The sequence below is a fragment of the Pristiophorus japonicus genome, chromosome 6, assembly GCF_044704955.1.
Source record: "Pristiophorus japonicus isolate sPriJap1 chromosome 6, sPriJap1.hap1, whole genome shotgun sequence".
Lineage (NCBI taxonomy): Eukaryota > Metazoa > Chordata > Chondrichthyes > Pristiophoridae > Pristiophorus > Pristiophorus japonicus.
Genome location: NC_091982.1, coordinates 247,370,340 through 247,398,149, shown reverse-complemented (window position 1 = coordinate 247,398,149; position 27,810 = coordinate 247,370,340). Strand labels below are relative to the sequence as shown.

General features: G+C 48.5%; 1 protein-coding gene across 1 annotated transcript; it reads right to left on the bottom strand.

Moving 5' to 3' along the window:
- Positions 1-93: 93 nt before the first annotated feature.
- On the bottom strand, positions 94-27,299 carry mmp23bb (matrix metallopeptidase 23bb). The gene is made up of 8 exons (XM_070882449.1): positions 27,150-27,299; positions 23,331-23,473; positions 20,277-20,413; positions 15,377-15,544; positions 6,865-7,029; positions 3,182-3,292; positions 1,402-1,531; positions 94-313 (listed from the first exon to the last, which is right to left on the bottom strand). Exons 1-8 carry the CDS (start codon positions 27,297-27,299, stop codon positions 94-96), a joined length of 1,224 nt encoding a protein of 407 aa, XP_070738550.1.
- Between the last annotated feature and the right edge of the window lie 511 nt (positions 27,300-27,810).

The following is a 27,810-nucleotide window of genomic DNA, read 5'->3' as shown; positions in this document are numbered from 1 at the left end:
ATTGGTCCAAACTAGGTCATTGTCCTCTGTGGTCACGTTTACATGTTTTACAATGGTTTGGATTGATTGGATATCCTTTCCGTGCTGTCCCGCTCATCCTTGTTGTGAGACCACATCCCGTGGCTCATCAATATTATTGTCTTCCTTGACCCTGATCCACCAAGAATTGGCTTGAATCGTCAAAGTCTTCCGCTGGATTTGGCACGTGTACAGACCCTCGTTATATTCGTTTGCTACAATACTGAGGTCACGGTCTTTCACGGTGAAGTATCCAGGCACTGAATTGGACAACAATTCCCCGTCTTTGTACCAACTGAAAGGAAAAAGGAACAAACGCTAATCATCGTAGCAGGAAGAGCTTGCATTTATATAGCGCCTGATCACACAAAAAAAATAATTGGAAGTGAAGCCAAGTACTAAACACAGCTCCAAGTTTGTGGACAGCATTGTCCCACAAACAGTAGTGCGAGGAATGATCAATTAATCTTCTTTTGGTTGTGCTGGTTGAGGGAAGGATTCATGGCCAGGATAGGAGTAGAATAATACTACGGAGGATGAAATTCAACTTCAGCAGGGGCACAGAATGGGTGGCAGCAGGTCGCCTGCCCGTTGCACCCTCCACCCGATTCTCCTTTTCATGGAACTCAGTGGAGAGGAAACTTGTGCCGGGTGAGGACCAATCGCCCGATCCATTACTACCCGCTGTGCATCACCGCTGAAGAAGTTGGGTTTTTAGAAAGAAAGACAGACTTGCATTTCTACAGTGCCCTTCATGACCTCAGGGTGTCCCCAAAGCGCTCTACAGCCAATGCAGTACTTTTTGAAGTGTGGTCACTGTTGTAATGTGGGAAACGCGTCAGCCAATTAGCGCACAGCAAGCTCCCACAATGAGATCGTCTGTTTTGCCGACCTTGGTTGAGGGATAAACATCGGCCCAGGACATCTGCTCTTCTGCAAAATGGTGCCATGGGATCTTTTATGTCCAGCTGAGAGAGCAGACGGGGCCTCGGCTTAACGTCTCATGAAAAAGACGGCACCTCCGACAGTGCAGCACTCCCTCAGCATGGCACTGGGAGTGTCAGTCTGGATTTCATGCTCAAGTCTCTGGAGTGGGACTTGAAACCACAACCGTCTGACTCGGAGGTGAGTGTGCTACCCACTGAGCCACAGGTTTACTGCCACGGACTGCGTGCAACATCTCACCCAAGTAGACACCTCAGCGCTGCACTGGACCACTTTAAAAGCACTCTATAAATTCATGTAGTTGTTGTTGTACTACCATTGGTTCAGGTATGAACGTTAACCAGGACACTGGGAAAATTCGCTACTATTCTTTCAATAGCGCTACAGGAATACAGCAATTAATGGGCGATTAAATGGCATCAATTCAACGTAACTCACCTGATTTTAGGAGGAGTTGCGCCCGAGAGAGTCTGTCCGCATCGGAAGGTCACTATACGACCTTTGGACACATATTTCATCTTGATATTGTGAGGTAGAGCCGTGGTTGCAATTGCTGAATCTGGTGGTTCTAAATGGAAAGGAGGAAGGTCCGTGATTGAGTCAAAACCTGAAACATTCTCCATCAACAAGTTGGCTGGTTGTGGTTCTGTTTTACATTTCATTTGTAAATGGAACTGCGATTATCGAGTATAATGGAGAACCCCACCTCAAACAATTGGCAGCTGACCGTGAATCTCCTTTTGTGGTTATTTTAATTAAACCTATTTATTTAAATTTTAAATGAACGTCTTTTTCTCTTTTCCTTTTTCTATACTTTGGCAGTTCTGACCTCTGCTGATCTCTGTATCAGAGGGGATATAGCCCGGGCGGGGCAAAATTGCCCCGCGCCCGGTTTGGGGCTCATAGTTTGAATTATATTAAAGTTTAGCGCTGGGGCAGGAGGTCACGTGATCAAACCTCCAGGAGTATGGGCAACCAGGGTTGGCAGAAATAAAAACAGAAAAATGCTCAAAATACTCAGCGGGTCAGGCAGCATCTGTGGAGAGAGAAACAGAGTTAAGGTTTCGGGTCGACGATCCTGCGTTAGAACCTGAGACGCTAATTCTGTTTCTCTCTCCACAGACACTGCCTGACCCGCTGGGATTTCCAGCATTTTTTTGTTTTTATTTCAGATTCCAGCATCCGCAGTATTTTGCTTTTGTATCAGGGTTGGCAGGAGTTTGGAGCTAAGAAAGATAGATGTTTTCTCGATGACGAGAAGCTCGGAACTGTGGAGGAGCTGAGAGATTGAGAAGTCGAAGTAGAGAAATCGCTAAAAGCTAGTGAGCAGGTACAAAAAATAATTTAAACGGCCAATGGAATGTTGGCCATTATCTCGAGGCGGCTGGAATAGAAAGGGGTGGAATTTATGTTACAGCAGTACAGAGCTCTGGTTTGGCCCCATCTGGAGTAACTGTATTCAATTCTGGGCCCCGTCCCTCAGAGAGGGTATATTGGCCTCGGAGGGGCAGCAGTGCAGATTCACCAGAATGATACCGGGGCTAAAAGGGTTAAATCTTCAGGACAGGTTGCATCGACTGGGCTTGTACTCTCTTGAGTATAAGAGATTGAAGAGTAATAATTGAAGTGTTTAAAATGATTGAAGGATTTGATAGGGTAGATAGAATGAAGCTATTTCTTCTGGTGGGTAAGTCCAGAAAAAGAGGGCGTTAGCTTAACATTCAGCCAGGCCGTCCAGGGGTGATATCAGGAAGCACTTCTTCACACAAAGGGCAGTGGGAATTTGGAACTCTCTCCCCCAAAAAGCTGTTGTGGCTGGGGGCTCAATTGGAAACGTCAAACCTGAGGTTGATGGACTTTTGTTGGGTAAGGGTATAAAGAATGCTGCACCAAGATAGGTAAATGGAATTAAGATACCGATTCGCCGTGATCCAAGTGAATGGTGAACAGCCTCGAGGGGCTGAATGGCCTCTTCCTGCTCCTCAGTGAGAAGCACCTGGCAGAAGAAAGCTAAAGTCACAGGCCAGGATCAAACTGCTGCTAGGGCTGGCTGTGCCACAGTCCCTACGGGTGTATGGCCTCCACCGTTTCTCCCACCTCCTCCTCCAGCTATGGCAGGTATCAAGGTCACCACAAACAAGGGTACTCAGACGCGACTCTCTGCGGTTGGTCTGGTGGAAAGGTCACCCTGGTTGCAGATATCGGGATTGAAACTCACCAAAGCACATGTCGCACACTTTGGGACAATGCTTTTTCATGAACGAGCGTCGCTTCTTGCAGAATCCAACACGAGCCCAGGGATCGCACAGCCTCTTCTTATCAATGCAGCCTGCAGGGGGAAGGAGAAAGGACATTATTGGCGGATGGCATGGTCGCAAGCTACACCCCAGGTCAGGGTGTGGAAGATCGTCCCGGGTTACCGCTCTGAATCGCCATCCCACGACCCCTGCTCAATGTAGGTGCGCACTGATGCTGGTGGTGGGGTCACGGGAGTCAGCTTGGCTGTGAATCCCCATGTGGTCGAATAGCATGCAGGTGGCGAATGGTTACCTGGACAAGGTCCTTGGCTGTAAAAATGTGGCACAGAAAAGGAGTCACAGCTTCAGGGGGAAACAGTGGCAGAAAAACAGCGGCGGGAGCAGGGTACATAATACAGCTAGTTTGTTTTTAAAAGGAAATTAATAAATAGTTAAGAGAGAAAAATTTGAAATGGTGCGGGGGAAAGGGACTGAGTGGCTAGCTTTCAGGGAGGCAGCAAAAGAACGAGGGGCTGAATGGCCTTTTTTCCTGCTGTACAATTCTATGAAAATGTTGGAATTAAATACTAAAATTTAAGTAACTCTCGCAAATTTGTATCATCAGCAACAGCGTCCAGTTCTGGTCACCATATTATAAAAAGGATATAGAGGCACTGGATAGGCACAGAGAAGATTTACAAGGAAAGTAACTGAAATGCGAGGGGATATCTATTAGGAAAGGGTGAACCGGCTGGGTCACTTATATACATAAGAACATAAGAATTAGGAACAGCAGTAGGCCATCTAGCCCCTCGAGCCTGCTCCGCCATTCAACAAGATCATGGCTGATCTGGCCGTGGACTCAGCTCCACTTACCCGCCCGCTCCCCATAACCCTTAATTCCCTTATTGGTTAAAAATCTATCTATCTGTGATTTGAATACATTCAATGAGCCAGCCTCAACTGCTTCCTTGGGCAGAGAATTCCACAGATTCACAACCCCCTGGGAGAAGAAATTCCTTCTCAACTCAGTTTTAAATTGGTTCCCCCGTATTTTGAGGCTGTGTCCCCTAGTTCTAGTCTCCCCGACCAGTGGAAACAATCTCTCTGCCTCTATCTTGTCTATCCCTTTCATTATTTTAAATGTTTCTATAAGATCACCCCTCATCCTTCTGAACTCCAAGGAGTAAAGACCCAGTCTACTCAATCTATCATCATAAGGTAACCCCCTCATCTCCGGAATCAGCCTCTTGAATCGTCTCTGTACCCCCTCGAAAGCTAGTATATCCTTCCTTAAGTAAGGTGACCAAAACTGCACGCAGTACTCCAGGTACGGCCTCACCAATACACTATACAGTTGCAGAAGGACCTCCCTGCTTTTGTACTCCATCCCTCTCGCAATGAAGGCCAACATTCCATTCGCCTTCCTGATTACCTGCTGCACCTGCAAACTAACTTTTTGGGATTCATGCACAAGGACCCCCAGGTCCCTCTGCACCGCAGCATTTTGTAATTTCTCCCCATTCAAATAATATTCCCTTTTACTGTTTTTTTTCCCAAGGTGGATGACCTCACACTTTCCGACATTGTATTCCATCTGCCAAACCTTAGCCCATTCGCTTAACCTATCTAAATCTCTTTGCAGCCTCTCAACCCACTTTCCCACTAATCTTTGTGTCATCTGCAAATTTTGTTACACTACACTCTGTCCTCTCTTCCAGTTCATCTATGTATATTGTAAACAGTTGTGGTCCCAGCACCGATCCCTGTGGCACACCACTAACCACCGATTTCCAATCTGAAAAGGACCCATTTATCCCAACTCTCTGCTTTCTGTTAGCCAGCCAATTCTCTATCCATGCTAATACATTTCCTCTGACTCCGCGTACCTTTATCTTCTGCAGTAACCTTTTGTGTGGCACCTTATCGAATGCCTTTTGAAAATCTAAATACACCACATCCATCGGTACACCTCTATCCACCATGCTCGTTATATCCTCAAAGAATTCCAGTAAATTAGTTAAACATGATTTCCCCTTCAAGAATCCATGCTGTGTCTGCTTGATTGCACTATTACTATCTAGATGTCCCGCTATTTCTTCCTTAATGATAGTTTCAAGCATTTTCCCCACTACAGATGTTAAACTAACCGGCCTATAGTTACCTGCCTTTTGTCTGCCCCCTTTTTTAAACAGAGGCGTTACATTAGCTGCTTTCCAATCCGCTGGTATCTCCCCAGAGTCCAGAGAATTTTGGTAGATTATAACGAATGCATCTGCTATAAATTCAGCCATCTCTTTTAATACCCTGGGATGCATTTCATCAGGACCAGGGGACTTGTCTACCTTGAGTCCCATTAGCCTATCCAGCACTACCTCCCTAGTGATAGTGATTGTCTCAAGGTCCTCCCTTCCCACATTCCTGTGACCAGCAATTTTTGGCATGGTTTTTGTGTCTTCCACTGTGAAGACCGAAGCAAAATAATTGTTTAAGGTCTCAGCCATTTCCACATTTCCCATTATTAAATCCCCCTTCTCATCTTCTGATGGACCAACATTTACTTTAGTCGCTCTTTTCCGTTTTATATATCTGTAAAAGCTTTTACTATCCGTTTTTATCTTGAAATATCTTGAAAAAAGGAGGCCGTGGGGTGACTGAATAGAGGTCTTTAAAATTATGAAAGGTTTTGATAGAGTGGACATAGAATGTTTCCACTTGTGGGGAAGAGTATAACTAGAGGCCATCAATATAAGATAGTCACCAAGAAATCCAATAGGGACTTCTTTACCCAGAGAGTGGTGAGAATGTGGAACTCGCTACCACAGGGAGTGGTTGAAGTGAATACTATCGATGCATTTAAGGGGAGGCTAGACAAGCATATGAGGGAGAAGGGAATGGAGGGTTATGCTGATAGGTTTAGATGAGGAAAGACATGAGGAGGCTCGAGTGGAGCATAAACGCCGGCATGGACTGGTTGGGTCGAATGGCCTGTTTCTGTGCCGTATATCCTGTGTAACTGTATACAGGACAAGCAGCTGTAAATAAAGCCACCATTCGAACAACCCATCACTTGGGACGGGACACATCTGCAATTCTCAGCACACCGCACAGGTGAGCAGGTGAGTGACACTGGCTGCAATAAAGCCATGCACGATTCCAGATGTTGCAAAATTTCAATATCATTCTCACAGGCTTTCCGAGGTCAGAAAATTCAGCTACTCATTTGTATCATCAGCAACAGCGTACAATTCTGGTCGCCATATTACAAAAAGAATATAGAGGCAATGGAGAGGGTGCAGAGAATGTTTACAAGGATGATACCAGAAATGTGAGGACATACATATCAGGAAAGCATGAACAGGTCTTTAAAATAATGAAAGGTTTTGATAGAGTGGATACAGAGAGAATGTTTCCATTTGTGGGGAAGAGTTTCATTATTTGGCCTGTGAAGATAGACGGCCAATTGCCCTATGGTGCTTTGAAAGAGCAATCTAATTTGTTCCCACGCCCCCCTGCAATTCCCCCAATGCCCTTCAAAATTCTCCTTTTCAGGTATTTGTCCAATTGCCTTGTGAAAGTTACTGTTGAATCTGCTTCCACCGCCCTTTCAGGCAGCACGTTCCAGATCGTAACATCCTGTACCCACAACACAGAATCCACCTACCGTACAGTCTCTGGATTCCCCAAATGTCGTCCTGGGTGATCCGCCGCTGCCCCGTGTACGTTGCGTTGGGGTGCATCAGCGCGCTCTCATTGCGGGAGTGCATCAGCCCCAGCGCATGTCCAATCTCATGAGCTGCTACCTGCACCAAGTCATTCAGCCACACACCTGTCAACAGAGAGGAACAAACCATTCAGACAAAGCACGAGGAGGAGTGGGGGGGGCACGATTCGCAGATAAACTCTTAAGAACACTTAAAAGCAGGAGAAGCCCTTTAGGTCCAACAACCTGATCAACTCTTGATCGATCAACCTCCATGATCCCACCCAGACATGACTCACTGGTACCACTCTCTTCTCTGAGTCAGAAGGTCAAGGGAGCAAGTCGCACTCCACTTGAGCACATAATCTAAGCTGACGCTCCCAGTACATAATTGAGGGAGTGCTGCACTGTCAGAGGGGCAGTACTGAGGGAGTGCTGCACTGTCAGAGGGGCAGTACTGAGGGAGTGCTGCACTGTCAGAGGGGCAGTACTGAGGGAGTGCTGCACTGTCAGAGGGGCAGTACTGAGGGAGTGCTGCACTGTCGGAGGGGCAGTACTGAGGGAGTGCTGCACTGTCGGAGGGGCAGTACTGAGGGAGTGCTGCACTGTTGTGCGGGGCAGTACTGAGGGAGTGCTGCACTGTCGGAAGGGTAGTACTGAGGGAGCGCTGCACTGTCAGAGGAGCAGTACTGAGGGAGCACTGCACTGTCGGAGGAGCAGTACTGAGGGAGCACTGCATTGTCAGAGGGGCAGTACTGAAGGAGCGCCGCACTGTCGGAGGGGCAGTACTAAGGGAGTGTTGCACTGTCGGAGGGGTCGTACTGAGGGAGCACCGCACTGTCGGAGGGGCAGTACTGAGGGAGCGCCGCACTGTCGGAGGGGCAGTACAGAGGGAGCGCCGCACTGTCGGAGGTGCCGTCTTTCAGATGAGACCTTAAACCGAGGCCCAAATTCTGATCGGCGTGGGGTGGCGTGGAAATCCAGCCTGGCTCCCTGCCCATGTACATTCAGGTACAATTTATGGAGGGGTGTCTTGGGACATTGCTGAGCTACCCAGCCTGCCCTCCAAAGTCCCAGCGGAAGCCACGCTTGCTGAGCAGAAAGGTTGATTAACCCCAGAGAGAAGCGATTACCTCACACTGCCAGACTTGGGTTTTCTCATGGGGGAAGCAATAATTTGTTTCACTTTAAAATTCTGGCCCATCACTGTCAGAACAGCAGGGTGTTGGCTCCATATCCCTTACCCAACAAAAATCTACCAATCTCAGTTCTGAGATCTCCAACTGACCCCCAGTCCCAACAGCTTTTTGAGGGAGAGAGTTCCAGATTTTCACTACGCTTTGTGTGATGACGTTCTTCCTGACATCACCCTGAATGGCCTGTCTTAATTTTAAGGTCATGCCTTTGATATAACAGCAAGATAATGGCTCAGTGGGTGGCACACTCATGCCCCTGAGTCAGACGACTGTGGGTTCGAGATGAGGAAAAAAATGTTCACGCAGAGGGTGGTGAACCTGTGGAATTCTCTACCACAGAAGGCTGTGGAGACCAAGTCACTGAATATATTTACGAAGGAGATAGATAAATTTCGAGGCACAAAAGGCATCAAGGGGTATGGGGAGAAAGCGGGAATATGGTGTTGAGATAGAGGATCAGCCATGATCATATTGAATGGCTGTGCAGGCTCGAAGGGCCGAATGGCCTACTACTGCTCCTATTTTCTATGTTTAAGTCCCATTCTAGTGACTTGAGCACAAAAAACTAGGCTGACACTCCCAGTGCAGTGCAGAGGGAGCGCTGCACTGTCTGAGGTGCCACCTTTCAGATGAGACGTTAAACTGAGGCCCTGTCTGCTCTCTCAAGTGGATGTAAAAGATCCCATGGCACAATTTCGAAGAAGAGCAGGGGAGTTATCTCCGATGTCCTGGCTGTAAAGCCCTTACACAATACCACAAATCCACATGAGGCACGTTCTATGGATAAGGTCACTCTGTGACCTGCACCTTTATTCACAGGACCAAGAAGTGCTGATCCTGTGTGGGACCTCCCTTTTTATATACCTGGATGACCAGGTGAGGAGTGTCTCCCACACGTTCACCCCCTGTGGTCGAGGTGTGCATTTCTCAAGTATATACAATATGCAGTGTTGTTACATGAAGGTTACATACATGACATCATCTCCCCCCCCAACATCTTATTGGGATCACAGGTTAAGTCTTTCGGGTGGTCTGCGCTCCCTCGTGGAGCGCCGCAGTTGGGGCTCTGGTTGTTGAGCCTTGGCCTGCGTGTCTGTCCCCTGTGGTGATTCCGGCCTGTCCGGGCTGACCGCAGGGACTGTGCATGCTGCTGAATGTTCTTGATGCTCATTCACCGGTGTGAATACCATCTCATGATCTTCCTCAGGTTCCTCAATGTCCATGCCGAACCTTTTTTTTTTACTTGGTCCAGATGCTTGCGGCCTATCTGCCCGTTGTTAAGTTTAACCATGATGACCCTATTCCCCTCTTTGTCTATTACAGTACCTTCAAGCCATTTGGGCCCCAAAGCGTGATTAAGAACAAATACGGGGTCACCAATTTCTATACATCTCCCCCTTGAATTACGGTCATGGTACTCATTTTGGGACTGGCGCTTTCCCTCAACAATGTCGAACAAGACAGGATGAATGAGGGACAGCCGAATTTTGAGTGTATGTTTCATAAGGAGCTCCGCGGGCGGGATCCCCGTGAGCGAGTGCGGCTGGGACCTATAGGCCAGCAGGAGGCGCGATAGGCGGCATTGAAGGGCGGGTCCTTGAATGCTGAGCATGCCCTGTTTTACGATTTGGACCGCATTGGAGGCCGGCTTGAACGTTGCTGTCCTGACATGGTTGATGCCATTACCCGACATGAACTCCCGGAATTCGTAGCGAGTGAAACATGGGCCATTATCGCTAACAAGGATGTCCGGCAAACCGTGGGTCGCAAAGACCGCACGCAGACTCTCCACTGTGGTGGATGTCATGCACGAATTCAAAATGATGCACTCAATCCATTTCGAGTACGCATCAACCAAGATGAGAAACATTTTCCCCATGAACGGGCCCGCGTAGTCTACATGAATACGTGACCATGGCCTGATGGGCCAGGGCCACGGGCTGAGCGGGGCCTCCCTGGGGGCATTTCCCAGCTGAGCATACGTCGTGCACCTGCGAACACAGTGTTCCAGGTCTGAATCAATTCCAGGCCACCAAACGTGTGACCAGGCAATGGCCTTCATCAGCAAGATGCCTGGGTACTCGCTGTGGAGTTCCCTGATGAAAGCTTCCCTGCCCCTCTGGGACATGACTACCTGGCTGCCCCATAGTAGGCAGTCGGCTTGGATGGAGAGCTCATCCATCCGTCTGTGAAACGGTCTGAACTCCTCGGGGCATGCTCCGTGTGCGGGTGCCCAATCCCCAGTCAGGACACATTTCTTAATCAAAGATAGGAGGGGATCTCTGTTGGTCCAGATTTTGATCTGGCGGGCTGTGATGGGGGAGCCTGCGCTGTCAAAGGCATCAACGGCCATGACCATCTCAGCGCTTTGTTCCGCTGCCCCCTCAGTGGTGGTCAGTGGAAGCCTGCTGAGCGCGTCAGCGCAATTTTCAGTGCCGGGCCGGTGCTATATGGTGTAGTCATACGCAGCCAGCGTGAGAGCCCATCGCTGTATGCGAGCTGACGCATTGGCATTGACAGCTTTGCTGTCTGACAACAGGGATGTTAACAGCTTGTGGTCCGTTTCTAATTCGAACCTCCTGCCAAAAAGGTACTGGTGCATCTTTTTCACCCCATAGACACGAGAGTGCTTCCTTCTCAACCATCCCATATCCACGTTCTGCTTGAGAGAACGACCTGGAGGCATAAGCCACAGGTTGGAGTTGCCCCTCAGCATTACTCTGTTGCAACACGCACCCAACCCCATAGGACGATGCATCACATGTCAGAACCAATTTCTTACAGGGGTCGTACAGGGTCAACAACTTATTTGAACAGAGTAGGTTACCCGCCCGATTGAAAGCCCGTTCTTGACAGTCCCCCCAAAACCAATCGCAACCGCGGCTCCAACAACGTGCTTAAGTTCGGCAGAAAGTTCCCGAAATAGTTCAAGAGTCCCAGAAATGAACGCAACTCCGATGTGTTGCAAGGCCTGGGCGCTCGTTGAATCGCCTCTGTTTTGGATGCGATAGGCCGAATCCCATCTGCAGCAACCCTCCTGCCCAGAAACTCGACCTCGGGAGCCAAAAACACACATTTAGACTTCCTGAGTCGCAGGTCTACCCGGTCCAGTCAGCTTAGCACCTCCTCCAGGTTGTGGAGGTGTTCCTCGGTGTCTCGACCCGTGATGAGGATATCGTCCTGGAATACGATCGTTCCAGGAATGGATTTGAGCAGGCTTTCCATGTTTCTTTGAAAGATCGCAGCCGCTGATCGAATGCCAAACGGGCACCTGTTGTAAACAAACAGTCCCTTGTGTGATTGTGGTCAGTAGTTTGGATTAATCGGCCAGTTTTTGGGTCATGTAGGCTGAAGTGAGGACAAACTTGGTGAACAGCTTGCCGCCTGCCAGCATGGCAAAAAGATCCTCCGTTCTCGGAAGCGCGTATTGGCCTTGTAGGGACACCCGGTTGATAGTGGCCTTGTAGTCGCCACAGATCCTGACCGAGCCATCCGCTCTTAGGACGGGAACAATGGGGCTCGCCCAGTCGCTGAATTCAACGGGCGAAATGATGCCCTCTCTCAGCAAATAGTCAATTCGCTTTCAATTTCCTCCCGCATCACATACGGCACAGCTCTGGCTTTGTGGTGCACTGGTCTGGCGTCCGGGGTGATGCGAATCACTACTTTGGTATCTTTGAACGCCCCGATGCCAGGTTGGAATAGCGACTCAAATTGCTGTAGCATGAACTTCGCTCCACAGATGACACTGCGTGCACATCTCCCCATTTCCAGTTCATCTCAGCTAACCAGCTCCTCCCCAACAGTGCGGGACCATTGCCCGGGACAATCCAGAGCGGCAGCCGGTTCACCGATCCATTGTGTGTGACAGCCAACATTGCACTGCCGAGCACTGGAATGATTTCTTTGGTGTACGTCCGTAATTGAGTCTCAATGCATTCTAGTTTGGGTCTGCTGGCTTTGAGTGGCCATAGCTTTTCGAATTGTTGAACGCTCATGAGTGACTGGCTGGCCCCCGTGTCCAGCTCCATGCGTACCGGGATGCCGTTTAATAGGACCTTCATCATCATAGGTGGCGTTTTGGTATATAAGCTGTGAAGGTTTGCTACATGAACCCGCTGAACTTCAGCGTCCATTTATTTGCCCCACGCATCATCCTCCCTCGCAGAACCCTCTTCTGGTCCATCCACCTCGTAAATTAGCCTGGTCGCAGGCTTCCTGCACAATCTAGCTAAATGGCCAGTGAGGTTACAATTTCTGCAGGCGAACTGTTGCTACCTGCAAGTCCTGGCAGCATGTCTGCCCCCACACCTCCAGCATGAACTGAGATTCCCATTGTTGTGAACAAACGAGCTGTTACCAGGCATTCCTCGCTGATTGTCCCTTTGACTGCTCGAGCACCCTGTTAGTGGGTGTCAATGGCCCCATCCCGGACCGCATTGTCCACTGGGATGGCATAAATGTCCGTTCAGCCTGCCATTGTCTGTGTTGAAAACCTGTTCTGGGGTCTATTGCTGCTTGGGGTGTGTCAAACTGCCCTTGCCTGTTTGCGGGGCTCTGTGTCGCATTTATGATATTGACTCCCTGATCCATCGCCACGTTGGATTCAGAGTTGCGCGCGTATATTATCTTGGTTTCCTCCTCCCCCGCTATAAAAGTCTGAGCCAGCAACGCCGCTGCTTCCAAGGTCAAGTCCTTGGTCTCTATTAACTTTCTGAAAATCCCGGCATGACCGATGCCCTCAATAAAGAAATCCCTTCGCATCTCCCCTCTGCAGGCCTCTGTGAACTTAGAGGCTGGCCAAGTGCCTGAGGTCCGCAACGAAGACCTGTATGCTCTGTCCTTCCCGACGTCAGTGGGTATAAAATCTGTGTCGGGCTGCTCGCCGGTTTGAGGTGCTCACTGATTAGTTTGCTGAGCTCTTCAAAGGTTTTTTCCACCGGCTTCTCGGGTGCTAGCAGGTCTTTCATGAGCGCGTAAGTCTTAGATCTACAGCTGGTCAGTAGATGAGCCCTTCTCTTGTCAGCTGCTGCATCTCCCAGCCAGTCCTTCGTGACAAAGCTCTGCTGAAGCTTCTCAATGAAATCGGCCCAGTCCTCACCAACACAGTACCGTTCCTCTGTGCTACCAGTGGCCATTCTCGTGGGTCGTTGATTCCCGTTTCTCATCACCACTGTAAAGTCCTTACACAATGCCACAAATCCACATGAGGCACATTCTATGGACGAGGTCACTCTGTGACCTGAATCTTTATTCACAGGACCAAGAAGTGCTGATCCTATGTGGGACCTCCCTTTTTATATACCTGGATGACCAGGTGAGGAGTGTCTTCCACAAGTTCACCCCCTGTGGTCAAGGTGTGCATTTCTCAAGTATACACAGTATTGCAGTGTTGTTACATGAAGGTTACATACATGACACTGGCCATTAAATATCCCTCAATCAACACAACAAAAAAATCAGATTATCTGGTCATTATCACATTGCTGTTTGTGGGAGCTTGCTGTGCGCAAATTGGCTGCTGCATTTCCTACATTACAACAGTGACTGCACTTCAAAAGTACTTCATTGGCTGTAAAGCGCTTTGAGACGTCTGGTGGTTGCGAATGGCGCTATATAAATCCAAGTCTTTCTTTCTTTCAAAATGTGAGAACTTACACTGTTGCTGGAATAATGTACAACCCTATTAAATACATATTTCAAATACTTGAAAAGAATGGCTAATCCTAACTGCTGTGACTTTGGTAAATATATCTGCAGCTTGCAGCATCCCACTGATTGCTTCCTCATGCCTCATGCCGCGTTAAGCTCTCTTCTCTTCCCAATGCTTCTTGCCCCATCTGGTGCTGTATCACCTCAGGGACCCTCTCCTTTCAACTTGGTCACCTGACTGCGCTACCCTTGCCAGAAAAACTGATACTGGAAACAAACTAAACATGAGGGGGATGTTGCCGGGGAAAACAGAACAGCTGTTCTTATAAATTATCATTACTTCCTTCTGTTACCGAAAGTTCCACTTACAAATGCCTTGGAAGAAGAAAAAACTTGCATTTCTTTAGCACCTTTCACAACCTCACAATGCCCCAAAGTGCTTTACAGCCAATGAAATACTTTTGGAGTGTAGTCACTGTTGTAATGTAGGAAACGTTTTAGTGATGCTGGTTGAGGGATAAATATTGGCCCCAGGACACTGGGGATAACTCCCATGCTCGTCTTTGGAATAGTATCATAGGATCTTTTACATCCACCAGAGCTGACTGGGCCTCGGTTTAACATCTCATCCAAAAGACGACACCTCAGAATATTCAACGCTCCCTCAGTGCTACCCTTCCAACAGTGCAGCACTCCCTCAGTACTGCCCCTCCGACAGTGCAGCACTCCCTCAGTACTGCCCCTCCGACAGTGCAGCACTCCCTCAGTACTGCCCCTCCGACAGTGCAGCACTCCCTCAGTACTGCCCCTTCGACAGTGCAGCACTCTCTCAGTACTGCCCCTCAGACAGTGCAGCACTCTCTCAGTACTGCCCCTTAGACAGTGCAGCACTCCCTCAGTACTGCTCCTCAGACAGTGCAGCACTCTCTCAGTACTGCCCCTTAGACAGTGCGGCACTCCCTCAGTACTGCCCCTCCGACAGTGCAGCACTCCCTCAGTACTGCCCCTTAGACAGTGCAGCACTCCCTCAGTACTGCCCCTCCGACAGTGCAGCACTCCCTCAGTACTGCCCCTTAGACAGTGCAGCACTCCCTCAGTACTGCCCCTCCGACAGTGCAGCACTCCCTCAGTACTGCCCCTTCGACAGTGCAGCACTCTCTCAGTACTGCCCCTCAGACGGTGCAGCACTCTCTCAGTACTGTCCCTCCGACAGTGCAGCACTCCCTCAGTACTGCCCCTCCGACAGTGCAGCACTCCCTCAGTACTGCCCCTTCGACAGTGCAGCACTCTCTCAGTACTGCCCCTCAGACGGTGCAGCACTCTCTCAGTACTGCCCCTCCGACAGTGCAGCACTCTCTCAGTACTGCCCCTTAGACAGTGCAGCACTCCCTCAGTACTGCCCCTCAGACGGTGCAGCACTCTCTCAGTACTGTCCCTCCGACAGTGCAGCACTCTCTCAGTACTGTCCCTCCGACAGTGCAGCTCTCCCTCATAACTGCACCAGGAGTTACAACCTGGATTTATGGGCTCAAGTCTCTGGAACGAGACTCAAACCCACAAACCTATAGAGGTGAGCCCTATAAACTATGGCACTATAAACACCAGTTTCCTTCTGCCATCAATACCTTGCTTCCAGCTAAATCGAGACTTGCCCAGAATCCAGAACTCGTGATTATCGAAGTGAATTTCACCAAGCGGTGGCAGGAAGGCGTGAGCCAGTTCTCCATTGAGTCCATCGAAGCAGGGGTGCAGTGGGGCGAACCAGCAGTCAGTGTGATTGAATGTGTAAAATCCTGAAATGCATTTAAATTCAGATTTAATCAGATTTAATGAGCAGTTTGAAGCTTATGCTTTCCACGATTGATTTGGCGGAGAGTATTTCCTGCCATATTTGCTGAGGATGCCTGATGTGTGGCCAAGTATGAGCACATAGGAGAGAAACTGAATTACAGACAAACATATGAAAATGACGGGCAGAAAAAGACTGCATCAAGCATGAACCGCACCACAATCATGGCTAAAGTCTTCTTCCCATCCACCTAGAATCATAGAAATTCACAGCACAGTCGGAGTCCATTTGGCCCATCATGTCCGTCCTGGCCGACAAAGAGCTACCCAGCCTAATCCCACTTTCCAGCTCTTGGTCCGTACCCTGTAGGTTATGGCACTTCAAGTGCACATCCAAGTACTTTTTAAATGCGATGAGGGTTTCTGCCTCCACCACACTTTTAGGCAGTGAGTTCCAGACCCCCACCGCCCTCTGGGTGAAAATATTTCCCCTTAAATCCCCCCTAACCCTCGTACCAATGACTTTAAATCTATGCCCCCTGGTTGTTGCCTCTCTGCTAAGGTCCTTTCTATCCACTTTATCTCAGCCCCTCATAATTCTATACACCTCAATAAAGTCTCCCCTTAGCCTCCTCCGTTGTAAAGAAAACAACCCCAGCCCATCCAATCTTTCCCTCACAGCTATCTTTCCTCATAACCACCTGTCTTCACGCCCAACCACTACAGCCATGTCATCGCCCTGGATCCCAGGAGAGGAAAAAAAAAAGAGGAAATAACCCAGAGCCAATGAGAAAAAAATACGCTAGAAAAATTCCTCTCCAACCCCCTCAGGTCACCCATTAAGCAGATGGTCTACACAATGGAGATTAAGATATATAAATGGAGGATAATACATATTGGATCAAGAAATTAGCCCATAGTGGAGGGCTTCCCGATAGCAAGGTTGGAACAGGGAAAGGCTTTGGATGTGACTCAATGGAGATATTCAGACCTTGGAGGTGATGCAGTGAAGCATCATGAGGCAAATACCTGGTGTCCAAGAATTTGGTGATGAAGAAAGACAGTGAGACAATAAAATAGTCCATTTAGGGATAAATGTCTGGAAGTTCTTCATAAAAGGACAATGACCACCCGGAATGGACTTCTAGGTATGGTTCAGGGATAATAGGAGCAGGAGGAGGCCATTCAACCCCTCGAGCATGTTTTACCATTCAATTAAGAACATAAGAAGTAGGAACAGGAGTAGGCCATTTGGCCCTTTGAGCCTGCTCCGCCATTCAGTGAGACCATGACTGATCTTCTACCTCAACTTCACTTTCCTGCACTGTCCCCATATCCCTTGATTTCTTTAAAAATCCAAAATATCCAATGAGAGCATGGCTGATCTGTATCTCAATTCCATCCAGCAGCCTTGGTTCCCTTAATAACATAAATAATTCTAAAAGGGAATTGGACGGGTACTTGAGGCTGAGGAACTTAAAGGTTAGGGACAAAAAGTGGGAGTGTGGGACTAAGCATGACTGCTCTTTCAAAGAGCTGGCATCGGCACGGTGGGCCGAATAGACTCCTTCAAAGCTGTACATTTCTATGATTCTATTATGAATACCCTCGTCTAACAAAATTTTTTTCAATCTCAGTTTTGACATTTTTAATTGACCCCCAGCTTTTTGGGGGAAGAGATCATTTAAGGACCAGGTGGATGCCATAATGGGGTGTGGGAACTGCCGGTTCTGAATGAGTGGATGCGCTAAGATGGGCTGAATGCCATCCATATCTTGCAATTGCCTGTCCAGATCATTATTCATTGAGTCCTCCCAACCCCCACCCCCCCACCCCCCACGCTGGAAGTCTGCATGTGAGTGGGGACAGGCTCGAGTTTGGTCGCGACACTCCATGTGGTCCAACACCCTGATGAAAGTGACGCCCCACATGGCCAAACATCCAGCCATCTGCAATGTGGGACAAGAAGCATAGACAGTAGGGCTGGGGTACTAGTGGGATGAGGGACATAAGTTGGAGCCAAAGAAGAAGACAACACCTTCAGGGGAGGAGAGGAGGAGAGAAAAATTGGGGGCGGGGGGGTAAATAATTTTACTTAAAAAAAAATAAGCACGTTGCTGATCGGAGATAACACTAACTGAAGTCGTCAGTGCTAGATTCGTGCTGTGACATTGGCTTCTTCATATTCCATCCCTGGTAAAGGTACCTTTCCATAGTTTGACAGCCAAGGAACCATTGCGATTCATGGACCTTCTCCCATTTCTGATCTCTGGACCCATCCATCCAGTTACCAACCAGATATTTCCCCAGCCTCTTGTGAAAGGGGTTAAGCAAGATCCTCCTCTGGAGGAGGGAGCAGGTTCTGCCTTCCCACTCTTCTTCTTCATGACACTGAGGGACTGCCTAAGGATGACTTGCTTCCACTTTAATATGAATTCTCAGGTATCCAGTCTGTCACTGTTAGGGTTGTCCACTGTGAGGATCCTGATGTTCCAGGTCCTGGGCCAAGACCTAGCTCTGTCGCCCATGTGATGGCTGGTGTGCAACGGCTACCTCACATTAAAATAATTCACACACAGGCATCTTCCACATTCCCACTACTCTGTGGGGGGTGGGGGGGGGGGAGGGAGGATAGGAACACACCTTCGTCCTGATCTCGCGCCTTCACTGGAAACTTGTTAATTCTGGGGGCCATTCACAGCGGAAATTTGACGTCGGTTTCTGATTCACACTTAACACTGAGGCCTAGAAATTCGTCTCAGGCAACGATGCAACACGGACGCTATGGGATGGGCCACCCATTATATGCAGTCAATAGACCCGAGCATCAGGCGCTGCGTATAACGGGCAGACGATCTGATGGCGCCCGGATATGCGTCATCGCCCGAGACGACCTTTAGCCCGAAAGCTTCAGTGTGATTTATAGGGCAGAAAATTCGGGGCTGCAAACACGTCATTTCCTGTGCGCTCTCTCTCCCATAAGCAGCAAATTTATCCCAATATTCCAACAGGTAGGGTGGGAGGAGGCTGGTGTGGAGCATAAATGCAGGCATGGATCAGATGGGCTGTGGCCTGTTTCTCTGTTGTACACATGTTGTGACTCGATGTACAGGTCACCAGTGATCCACATATATATATTTTTTTATTTGTTCACAGGATGTGGGCATCAGTGGCAAGGCCAGCATCCCTAATTGCCCTTGAGAAGGTGGCGGTGAGCCGCCGCCTTGAACCGCTGCAGTCCGTGTGGTGAAGGTACTCCCACAGTGTTGTTAGGGAGGGAGTTCCAGGAATTTGACCCAGCGACGATGATGGAACGGCGATATATTTCCAAGGCAGGATGGTGTGCGACTCGGAGGGTCATGCGCCTGCTGCCCTTGCCCTTCTAGGTGGTGGAGGTCGCGGGTTTGGGAGGTGCTGCCGGAGAAGCCTTGGCGAGTTGCTGCAGTGAATCTTGTAGATGGTACACACTGCAGCCACGGTGCGCCGGTGGTGGAGGGAGTGAATGTTTAAGGTTAGAATATTAGAGCAATATGAGAAGTAGATTCAACCTCGAGGGTGATTTTGCCATCTAAGCCAAAGCAAAATACTGCAGATGCTGGAATCTGAAATAAAAACCGAAAATGCTGGAAATACTCAGCAGGTCAGGCAGCATCTGTGGGGAGAGACACAGAGTTAACGTTTCAGGTCGGTGACCCTTCGTCAGAACTGGAAAAAGTTAGGAGATGTAGCAGGTTTTTAAACAAGTGCAGGGGCAGGGAAAGCGGGGAGGGAAGAAAAGAACAAAAGGGTAGGTCTGTGATAGGGTAGAAGGCGGGAGAGATTAGAGAGACAAAAGGGATGATGGCGCGAGGCAATAGGGGATGGTATTGGCAGCTGTTTCCCATGGCAGCTGTTGATGTTTCTGCCATCCCCAATTGCACCCTATCTAGACCCATCTTTTGTTCCTTAACTTGTCCTATTACCATCTCCTTTTGCCTCGCACCACCATTCCTTTTGTCTCTTAATCTCCCCTGCCCTCCACCCTATCACAGACTTTCTCTTTTGTTCTTTCCTCCCCTCCCCGCTTTCCCTGTCCCTACACTTACTTAAAAATCTGTTACATCTCTAACTTTCCCCAGTTCTGACGAAGGGTCATCGACCTGAAACCTTTACTCTGTTTCTCTCTCTCTCTCTCCACAGATGCTGCCTGACCCGCTGAGTATTTCCAGCATTTTCTGCTTTTATTTACCATCCCAGGCATTGTTTTATATTGTTATTCATTCTCAGCTCCTGGACATCGCTGGCAAGACTGACAATTATTGGCCATCGCTCGTTGCCCTGAGAAGGTGATGGGCCACCTTATTGAATTGATGCCTGGCTAGGCCAGATATGGGTGGATCACATTGGTGTGAGACTGGAGTCACACAGAGGTCAGACCGGGTAAGGACGGCAGGTTCCCTTCCCTGAAGGACATTAGTGAGACAGTTGGGTTTTTACAACAATCCAACAGGCTTTTAATTGGAATGTAACTACCAAGGGTGGGATTTGAACTCTCATTCTTCTTGGATTACTAGTCTAGGTTGCTAGGATTGTTAGTGTAGTGACATAACCTCCACACCACGAATGCTGGAAATGAGAACATGTTACAAATACTGGTTTATAACTGGTGCAGAACTCTATCACATTGCAACGTTAACACATGAAGAGAAACGGTCTTGGATATAAAGAAACAGAATTTCTGCAGACGTCAGTGCCCACCGATTTTGATATCTGCGTCCTTTTGTGGTGGGACCTCAGTGAAGGTCAGAGGTGACACGTCACTCCACATTATAAAGGCGATTGCAATGGCCTTCCTGGTCTCCACTTTGTTCAGGGTGCTTGGAAACTTCATGATCCTGTGGGGAAAGGCAACTGTTTCAGTGCTTGGCAAATTGTACAAGACATTCTCCGTCTAACCCACTGATTTAACTGTGGCCTCGCACCACTTATCTCTTGCCTTGGGGATAATGTTGAATTTGGGCGATAGTGTGAAAGAGACGATGCTTGATGAGCCGCCCTTTGTACGAAGGGTCATCGGCCTGAAACATTAACTCTGTTTCTCTTGCCACAGATGTGGCCTAGCCCACTGAGTATTTCCAGCATTTTCTGTTTTAATTTCACAATTTTAATTTCCACTGACTTCATCCAGTCAAAGAAAGCCGGACGGACTTGCATTGTCTATGGGATGGCCAAGCAGTCTAAGGATCTGTGCTCAGGTCACAGCCTCTACTGGAGGTGTGGGTTTGAATACTTCTAACATTTAGTGTCAGCCGTGGCTCAGTTGGTAGCACTCTCATTTCTTGGTCAGTAGGTTGTGGGTTCAAGTCCCACTCCAGATACTTGAGCACAAAAATCCAAGCTGACTCTCCAGTGCCGTGCTGAGAGAGTGCTGCACTGTCAGAGGTGCCGTCTTTCGGCACAATAAACCGAGGCCTCGTCTGCTCTCTCAGGTGGACATATAAGATCCCATGGCTCTATTTTGAAGAGGAGCAGTGAAGTTATCCCCGGTGTCCTGGGCCAATATTTTATCCCTCAATCAACATCAGTAAAAAAAAGAGATCGTCTGGTCATTATCACATTGCTGTTTGTGGGAGCTTGCTGTGAAAATTGGTTTCAGCGTTTCCTGCATTACAACAGTGACAGTACTTCATTGGCTATGAAGCACTTTGGGTTGTCCAATGGTTGTGAAAGGCGCTATATCAATGCAAGTCTTTCGTCTCTGGGACAAAAATTCCACCATCATTTCAGTGCTGTCATGGGGAATTCAGCAAAATGTGTGCGAATTGTTCAAATTAAAGACGGTTACCAAAATGCCTACTTCCGATAGGGTTGTCAAGGCTCTAGGATGTGGCAAGCAACGCAAGACAATATAAAGTCAACATTGTGTGTTCTTTATCATTTTCTTTGAACACTTCTAGCTTCTAGCTCTACAACTCGCCAAGGCTTCTTTGGCAGCACCTCCCAAACCCTCGACCTCTAACGCCTCGAAGTACAAGGGCAGCAGGTGCATGGGAACACCACCACCTCCAAGTTCCCCTCCAAGTCACACACCATCCTGACTTGGAAATATATCGGCCGTTCCTTCATGGTCACTGGGTCAAAATCCTGGAGCTCCCTCCCTAACAGCATTGTGGGAGCACCTTCACCACACGGACTGCAGCGGTTCAAGGCGGTGGCTCACCACCACCTTCTCAAGGGCAATAAAAATGTAAGAAATAGGAGCAGGAATAGGCTATCTGGCCCCTCAAGCCTGCTCCGCCATTCAATAAGATCATGGCAGATCTGATCATGGACTCAGCTCCACTTCCCTGCCCACTCCCCATAATCCTTCACTCTCTTAACACTCAAAAATCTGTCTATCTCCGCCTTAAATATATTCAATGACCCAGCCTCCATAGCTCCCTGAGGCAGAGAGTTCCATAGATTTACAACCCTCAGAAAAGAAATTTCTCCTCAGCTCAGTGTTAAATGGGCGGCCCCTTATTCTAAGACTATGTCTTAGGTATTAATAAATGCCGGCCTTGCCAACGACGCCCACATCCCATGAATGAATTAAAAAACATTTTGCAGATGGGCCAAGAAAAATGCTGTTTGGTTGGTCGGGGGCAAGAGGTCATGTGGTGAATCCTCCAGGAATATGCCCAACCAGAGTTGGCAACCCGAATGCTCGATGGGGAGCTCTGCTCGCTCCTCATGCACCTCAGGAAATTTTTAGGAGTAGTGCTCACGTCTGTGCACAACAGGAATTCAGGAACTCGTGGCCTGGGATTTTCCATGCATTCACCTCAACGGACATGAAATCCTATTCATCATTCCAAAACTCATCTAACATGTGCAACCTTCAGGTGAGGCTGTGATGCACAGTCGATTAATCTGCTCAAACATATCCATTCAAACTGTGAGAAACAAGGTCCAGAACACTTACATACTCTGTCCTTCCAAACCGGGGTTGTGTCTGGAGAGAGCTGTGTGCGCAGTGTAACACTGGGGTACAGTACTGGTGGGTACAGGTCTGTCACTGTATAATATTGGGGTACAGTATTGTTGGGTACAGATCTGTCACTATATAACACTGGGGTACAGTACTGGTGGGTACAGATCTGTCACTGTATACCGGGGTACAATACTGGTGGATACAGGTCTGTCGCTGTATAACACTGAGGTACAGTACTGGTGGGTACAATTCTGTCACTGTAAAACACTAAGGTACAGTACTGGTGGGTACAGGTCTGTCACTGTATAACGCTGTGGTACAGTACTAGTGGGTACAGGTCTGTCACTGTATAACACTGGGGTACAGTACTGGTGGGTACAGGTCTGTCACTGCGTAACACTGAGGTACAGTACTGGTGGGTACAGGTCTGTCACTGCGTAACACTGGGGTACAGTACTGGTGGGTACAGATCTGTCACTGCATAACACTGGGGTACAGTACTGGCGGGTACAGGTCTGTCACTGTATAACACTGGGGTACAGTACTGGTGGGTACAGGTCTGTCACTGTATAATACTGGGGTACAGTAATGGTGGGTACAGGTCTGTCACTGTGTAACACGGAGTATAGTACTAGTGGGGACAGTCACTACGGCCGAGAGTGATTTGAGGGAATGAAATAACAGAATTGTGGAAGGACAGTATTGATGCAATGTTAACGTTTATCTGCCTAAAGTGTGATTATTCCTGAAGCATTCAGATACCAATTTGCTAAAGTGGCCCAGGAATAACGCTAGCTGTGTCTTAGCATGGCCTGGCTATTGCTTGTGTGCCCACTCACTTGTAGGTGATGTTAAAGTGTTCCCATTTGTGCAGCAAGGGGTTAATGGCGTAACGCTTGCTGCGTGTCAGAAATGTTTTGGGCAGCTCTTGGGGCGAGATGGGAATCTGGTACGCTTTTCTTAACGCAGCCCTGCCTCCTTCCTGCAAATAAAATAGAAATGAATAACAATGAAACAAGGCGAAGAAAGGAGTGCAATCTGTCAGACCATAACTGACAAGATGGTAATCTTAGAATCACAGAAACACACAGAATGTACAGCGCAGAGACAGGCCATTCGGCCCAACCTCTCCACGCCTGTGTTTATGCTCCACACGAGCCTCCTCCCACCCCTCATCATCTCACCCCATCAGCATAACCCTCTATTGCTTTCTCACTCATGTGTTTATCCAGCTTCCCCTTAAATACATCTATGCTATTCGCCTCAACCGCTCCCTATGGTAGCAATTTCCACATCGTTGGCACTTTCCGGGTAAAGAATCTTACAGCACAGGAGGAGGCCTTCCGTCCCATCGTGCCCGTGCCGGCTTTGACAAAGCTATCCAATTAGTCCCGCTCCCTCCTGCTCTTTCCTCATTGCCCAGCAAATTTCTCCCCTACAATTATTTATCAAACTCCTTTTTCAAACTTAATTGAGTCAGCTTCCACTGCCCATTGGCAGTGCATTCCAGATTGGTTTGGAATTTATCCCCCTTCAACCATGTTGGGCCGTGTTCTTTGGTTTTACACTCTGTACATAAAGGGCTTTCTTCGAGGAGATGACAGTGTGTGAGGTAGGAGAGGTTGGATTAGAAACTGGAGTCCTCATGCTGTGGGTTCTGTGTGTTTACATTCCAACACCTATTGGCCGCGACATCCACTCGTGATTCTGACCCTGTTCCAGATTGTAACCCTTCCTCTGATTCCTCCCGCCTCGTTCAAAAATGAGAACGCTCGTGGAATTTGAGTCAGTGACCTTCCGGTCAGGGAGCATCGTGACTGGAAAAAAGGGCATGCAGAGGGGGGCAATCGAACAACAACACCTGCATTTATATAGCAGCTTGAATATAGTAAAACGTCCCAAGACGCTTCATAGGAGCATTATCAAATAAAGTTAGACACTAAGTCACATAAAGAAATATTAGGATAGGTGACCAAATGCTTAGTCAAAGAGGTGGTTTTAAGGAGCCGTTTAAAGGAGGAGAGAGAGGTAGAAAGGCGGAGAGGTTTAGGGAGGGATTTCCAGAGCTTAGGGCTCAGGCAGCTGAAGGCACGGCCGCCAATGGTGGAGCGATTAAAATTGGGGGATGCGCAAGAGGGCAGAATTAGAGGAGCGCAGAGATCTTGGAGGGTTGTGAGGCTGGAGGAGATTACAGAGCTAGGGAGGGGCAAGGACATGGAGGGATTTGAGCAAAAGGATGCTAATTTTAAAAATCGAGGTGTTGCCGGACTGGGAACCAATGTAGGTCAGCGAGCACAGGGGTGATGGGTGAGCGGGACTTGGTGCGAGTTAGGACACGGGCAGAAGAGTTTTGGATGAGGTTATGGAGGGTGGAAGATGCGAGACCTGCCAGGAAAGCATTGGAATAGTCAGGCAAAATGTTTACAAATGATCGTGCTGCACTGATTCGCCGTGAAGTTATTGCGGGGGACATTAGAAACCAAATGCTCAAAGCCTTCGCACCACAGCCTGTTATTTCCGTGGACACCATAAACCACTTCACATAAATGTTGTACAACAGCAGGTAAAGCAATGTCACACGGATGGTTACATCACTCACAGCAATGTTCTGGGAAACCAGGCCCACCTGTTTTGCATCCCGCCCATTTTACACCTCACCGGACACAGACCCGTTATCATCATAGGCAGTCCCTCGAAGTCGAGGGTGACTTGCTTCCACACTAAAAGTGAGTTCTCAGGTGACTGAAGAGTCCAATGCGGGACCTACAGTCTCTGTCACAAGTGGGGCAGACGGTGGTTGAAGGAATGGGTGGATGGGGAGCCCGGGTTGCCGCACGTTCCTTCCGCTGTCGACGCATGGCTTCAGCTTGCTCTTGACGAAGAGACTCAAGGTGTTCAGTGCCTTCCCAGATGCTTTTCCTCCACTTTGGGCAGTCTTGACCAAGAATTCCCAGGTGTTGGTGGGAATGTTAGATTTTTTTCCAAAAGAGGCTTTGAGGGTGTTCTTGAAGCGTTTCCTCTGCACACCTGGAGCTTGCTTGCTGTGTAGGAGTTCCGAGTAGAGCGCTTGTTTTGGGAGTCTTGTGTCGGGCATGCAGACGACGTGGCCCGTCCAACGGAGCTGGTCGAGCGTGGTCAGTGCTTCGATGCTGGGGATGTTGGCCTGAGCGAGAATGCTGCCATTGGTGCGCCTATCCTGCCAATGGATTTGCAGGATCTCGCGGAGACAGCGTTGGTGGTACTTCTCCAGTGTTTTGAGGTGCCTTCTGTACATAGTCCATGTCTCTGAGCCATTTTGGAGGGCGGGTATCACCACTGCTCTGTAGACAATGAGCTTGGTCCTGGTTTGAGGTCCTGGTCTTCAAACAATCGCTTTTCCTCAGGTGACCGAAGGCTGCACTGGCACACTGAAGGCGGTGTTGGACCTCGTCGTCGACGTCTGCCCTTGTTGACAGTAGGCTCCCAAGGTATGAAAAATGGTCACGTTGTCCAAGGCCTCGTCGTGGATTTTGATAACCGGGGGGCAGTGCTGTGTGGCGGGGGCAGGATGGTAGAGGACCTTTATCTTACGGATGTTTAGTGTAAGGCCCATGTTCTCGTACGCCTCGGTGAAGGTGTTGACAATGGCTTGGAGTTCGGCCTCCCGCCTGTTATATGCCTGCCCAATTGACCTCTCCATTACTAACGACCGACCCGCCGACGCCCGTTTCACGCTCCTGCTCGCCCTCAAAAGTTTCTTGTTATTTTAGAAAATGGTATTCAGAATTTTGAATTCCAAACCAACAGCGTGGGATCTTCCTGTACACAAGAAATGCTTGATTGAAACGTCGGGATAGAAAGGCCTCGGGGGGGGGGTTTAACCAAAGTCCCGACGTGATGCCGGTGGTACGGTTACCAACTCTGGACGGATGTATTCCTCCAAGTGCCCCGCCCCCATACTGCTTCCCATTGGTCGCCCGACACGCCCGTCCTCGCGGAGCCCCACCTCCCGTGGCCAATCGAGAAGCGAAAAGACTCCTCATTACCCAATTGAATGATCCTCGACTGTCCATCCAACAGCCTTATTTTACCGTCTCCAATATTTTTATAACTAATAAACAAAATAAATTCTTAAAACCCCACAATTTTTAAAATTCCCCGATGATTTTTCTCCCGGGGTTTTTGATCGGACCAGTAGTCTGCCGATGAATCTTTAATTCCTGGAGACTCCAGGCCAACCCCGGAGGGTTGGCAACCCCAAGTCGCTGGAAGATTGGTGGAAACTGTGGCGAGAAATGATGTAAACACCGGAAGAGGAGAGAGTTGCTCTGGTCACGATCGTAGCCATAACCTAAACATCCCAGGGAGACTTTCCCTGTTTGATATCTCAAAGAAAACCCACTTTAAGATGCAGATAGAAACAGGGACAGAGTAATCATTAGCAGCTACTGTCTAAACCTTTATTATTCCGCCAACACTATTTTTTATATGAAGGCAGAAATACACCAAACTAGTTTGAAGAGATCTGAAAAAAAAAGTCTAATTCCTTAATCTTGACATCAGTTTTTTCCTCAATAAATTGTTAATATTTCTCTTCCTGAGAATTGGTCGATTGCTTATTTTTTTGAGGGTGAACAAAAAAAATCTCATTTGCAAATGTTTGTAAAATGTCTCCTTACCAGCTCAATCTTCCACGTTGGAAAAGCTTCAGCGGGACTGGGGAACGGTGAGAGCATCCAGAGCGACAGGAACAAAGGCAAACTCCAACAAAATGATTCAAAATTAGATCCTTTGCACCGGCAACTCCTTCCCAAACATTTCCTGCACATTTCCTTTCAGCAGACAGCTGCAGAGAGCCTCTTAAATAAATAAAGGTTTCGTGAGTTGCTGAGACGATGCTGGATTGGGGGGTGGGGAGGGGGGGTCTCTATCAGCAGCGATTTAGGGACAAGCTCTTGCACATGTGTGTTTTGAGCCTTGTTACAGAGTGGCAACATTTGCAAATATGTCAGGAGTTGATTGCAGTCCTCAAAGGCAGGCTCACTCTTGGTCTCACCTCCCCAGATTGAAACCAGCTGTCAGAAACTGGAGCAGACGCCAACGAGAGATCCTGCCAGCACAGCACTTCTGTCTTCTTACTTTCGATGGTAATTGTTGCTCCTTGTGATATATTCCTGCCGTGAAAGTGCACAGCAGTGCCTGTCTGGGATTTGCAGTGCCTGGATAAGTCAAATTTTACTTCTATTACAATGGGATTCCGAGATTTTCACCGCCATTAATTACACTAATTACTCAGTAGCCGTCAGCCGCAGCTCAATGGGTAGCACTCGTTCCTTGGAA

Coding starts and splice junctions, on each gene's coding strand:
- mmp23bb (XM_070882449.1), bottom strand. CDS start 27,299: ATGTGCAGGAAATGTTTGGGAAGGAGTTGCCGGTGCAAAGGATCTAAT. Junction 7,030..15,376: donor TCGATTTAGCTGGAAGCAAG/GTATTGATGGCA, acceptor CTCTGTTGACAG/GTGTGTGGCTGAATGACTTG. Junction 1,532..3,181: donor AGTGTGCGACATGTGCTTTG/GTGAGTTTCAAT, acceptor CTTTCCATTTAG/AACCACCAGATTCAGCAATT.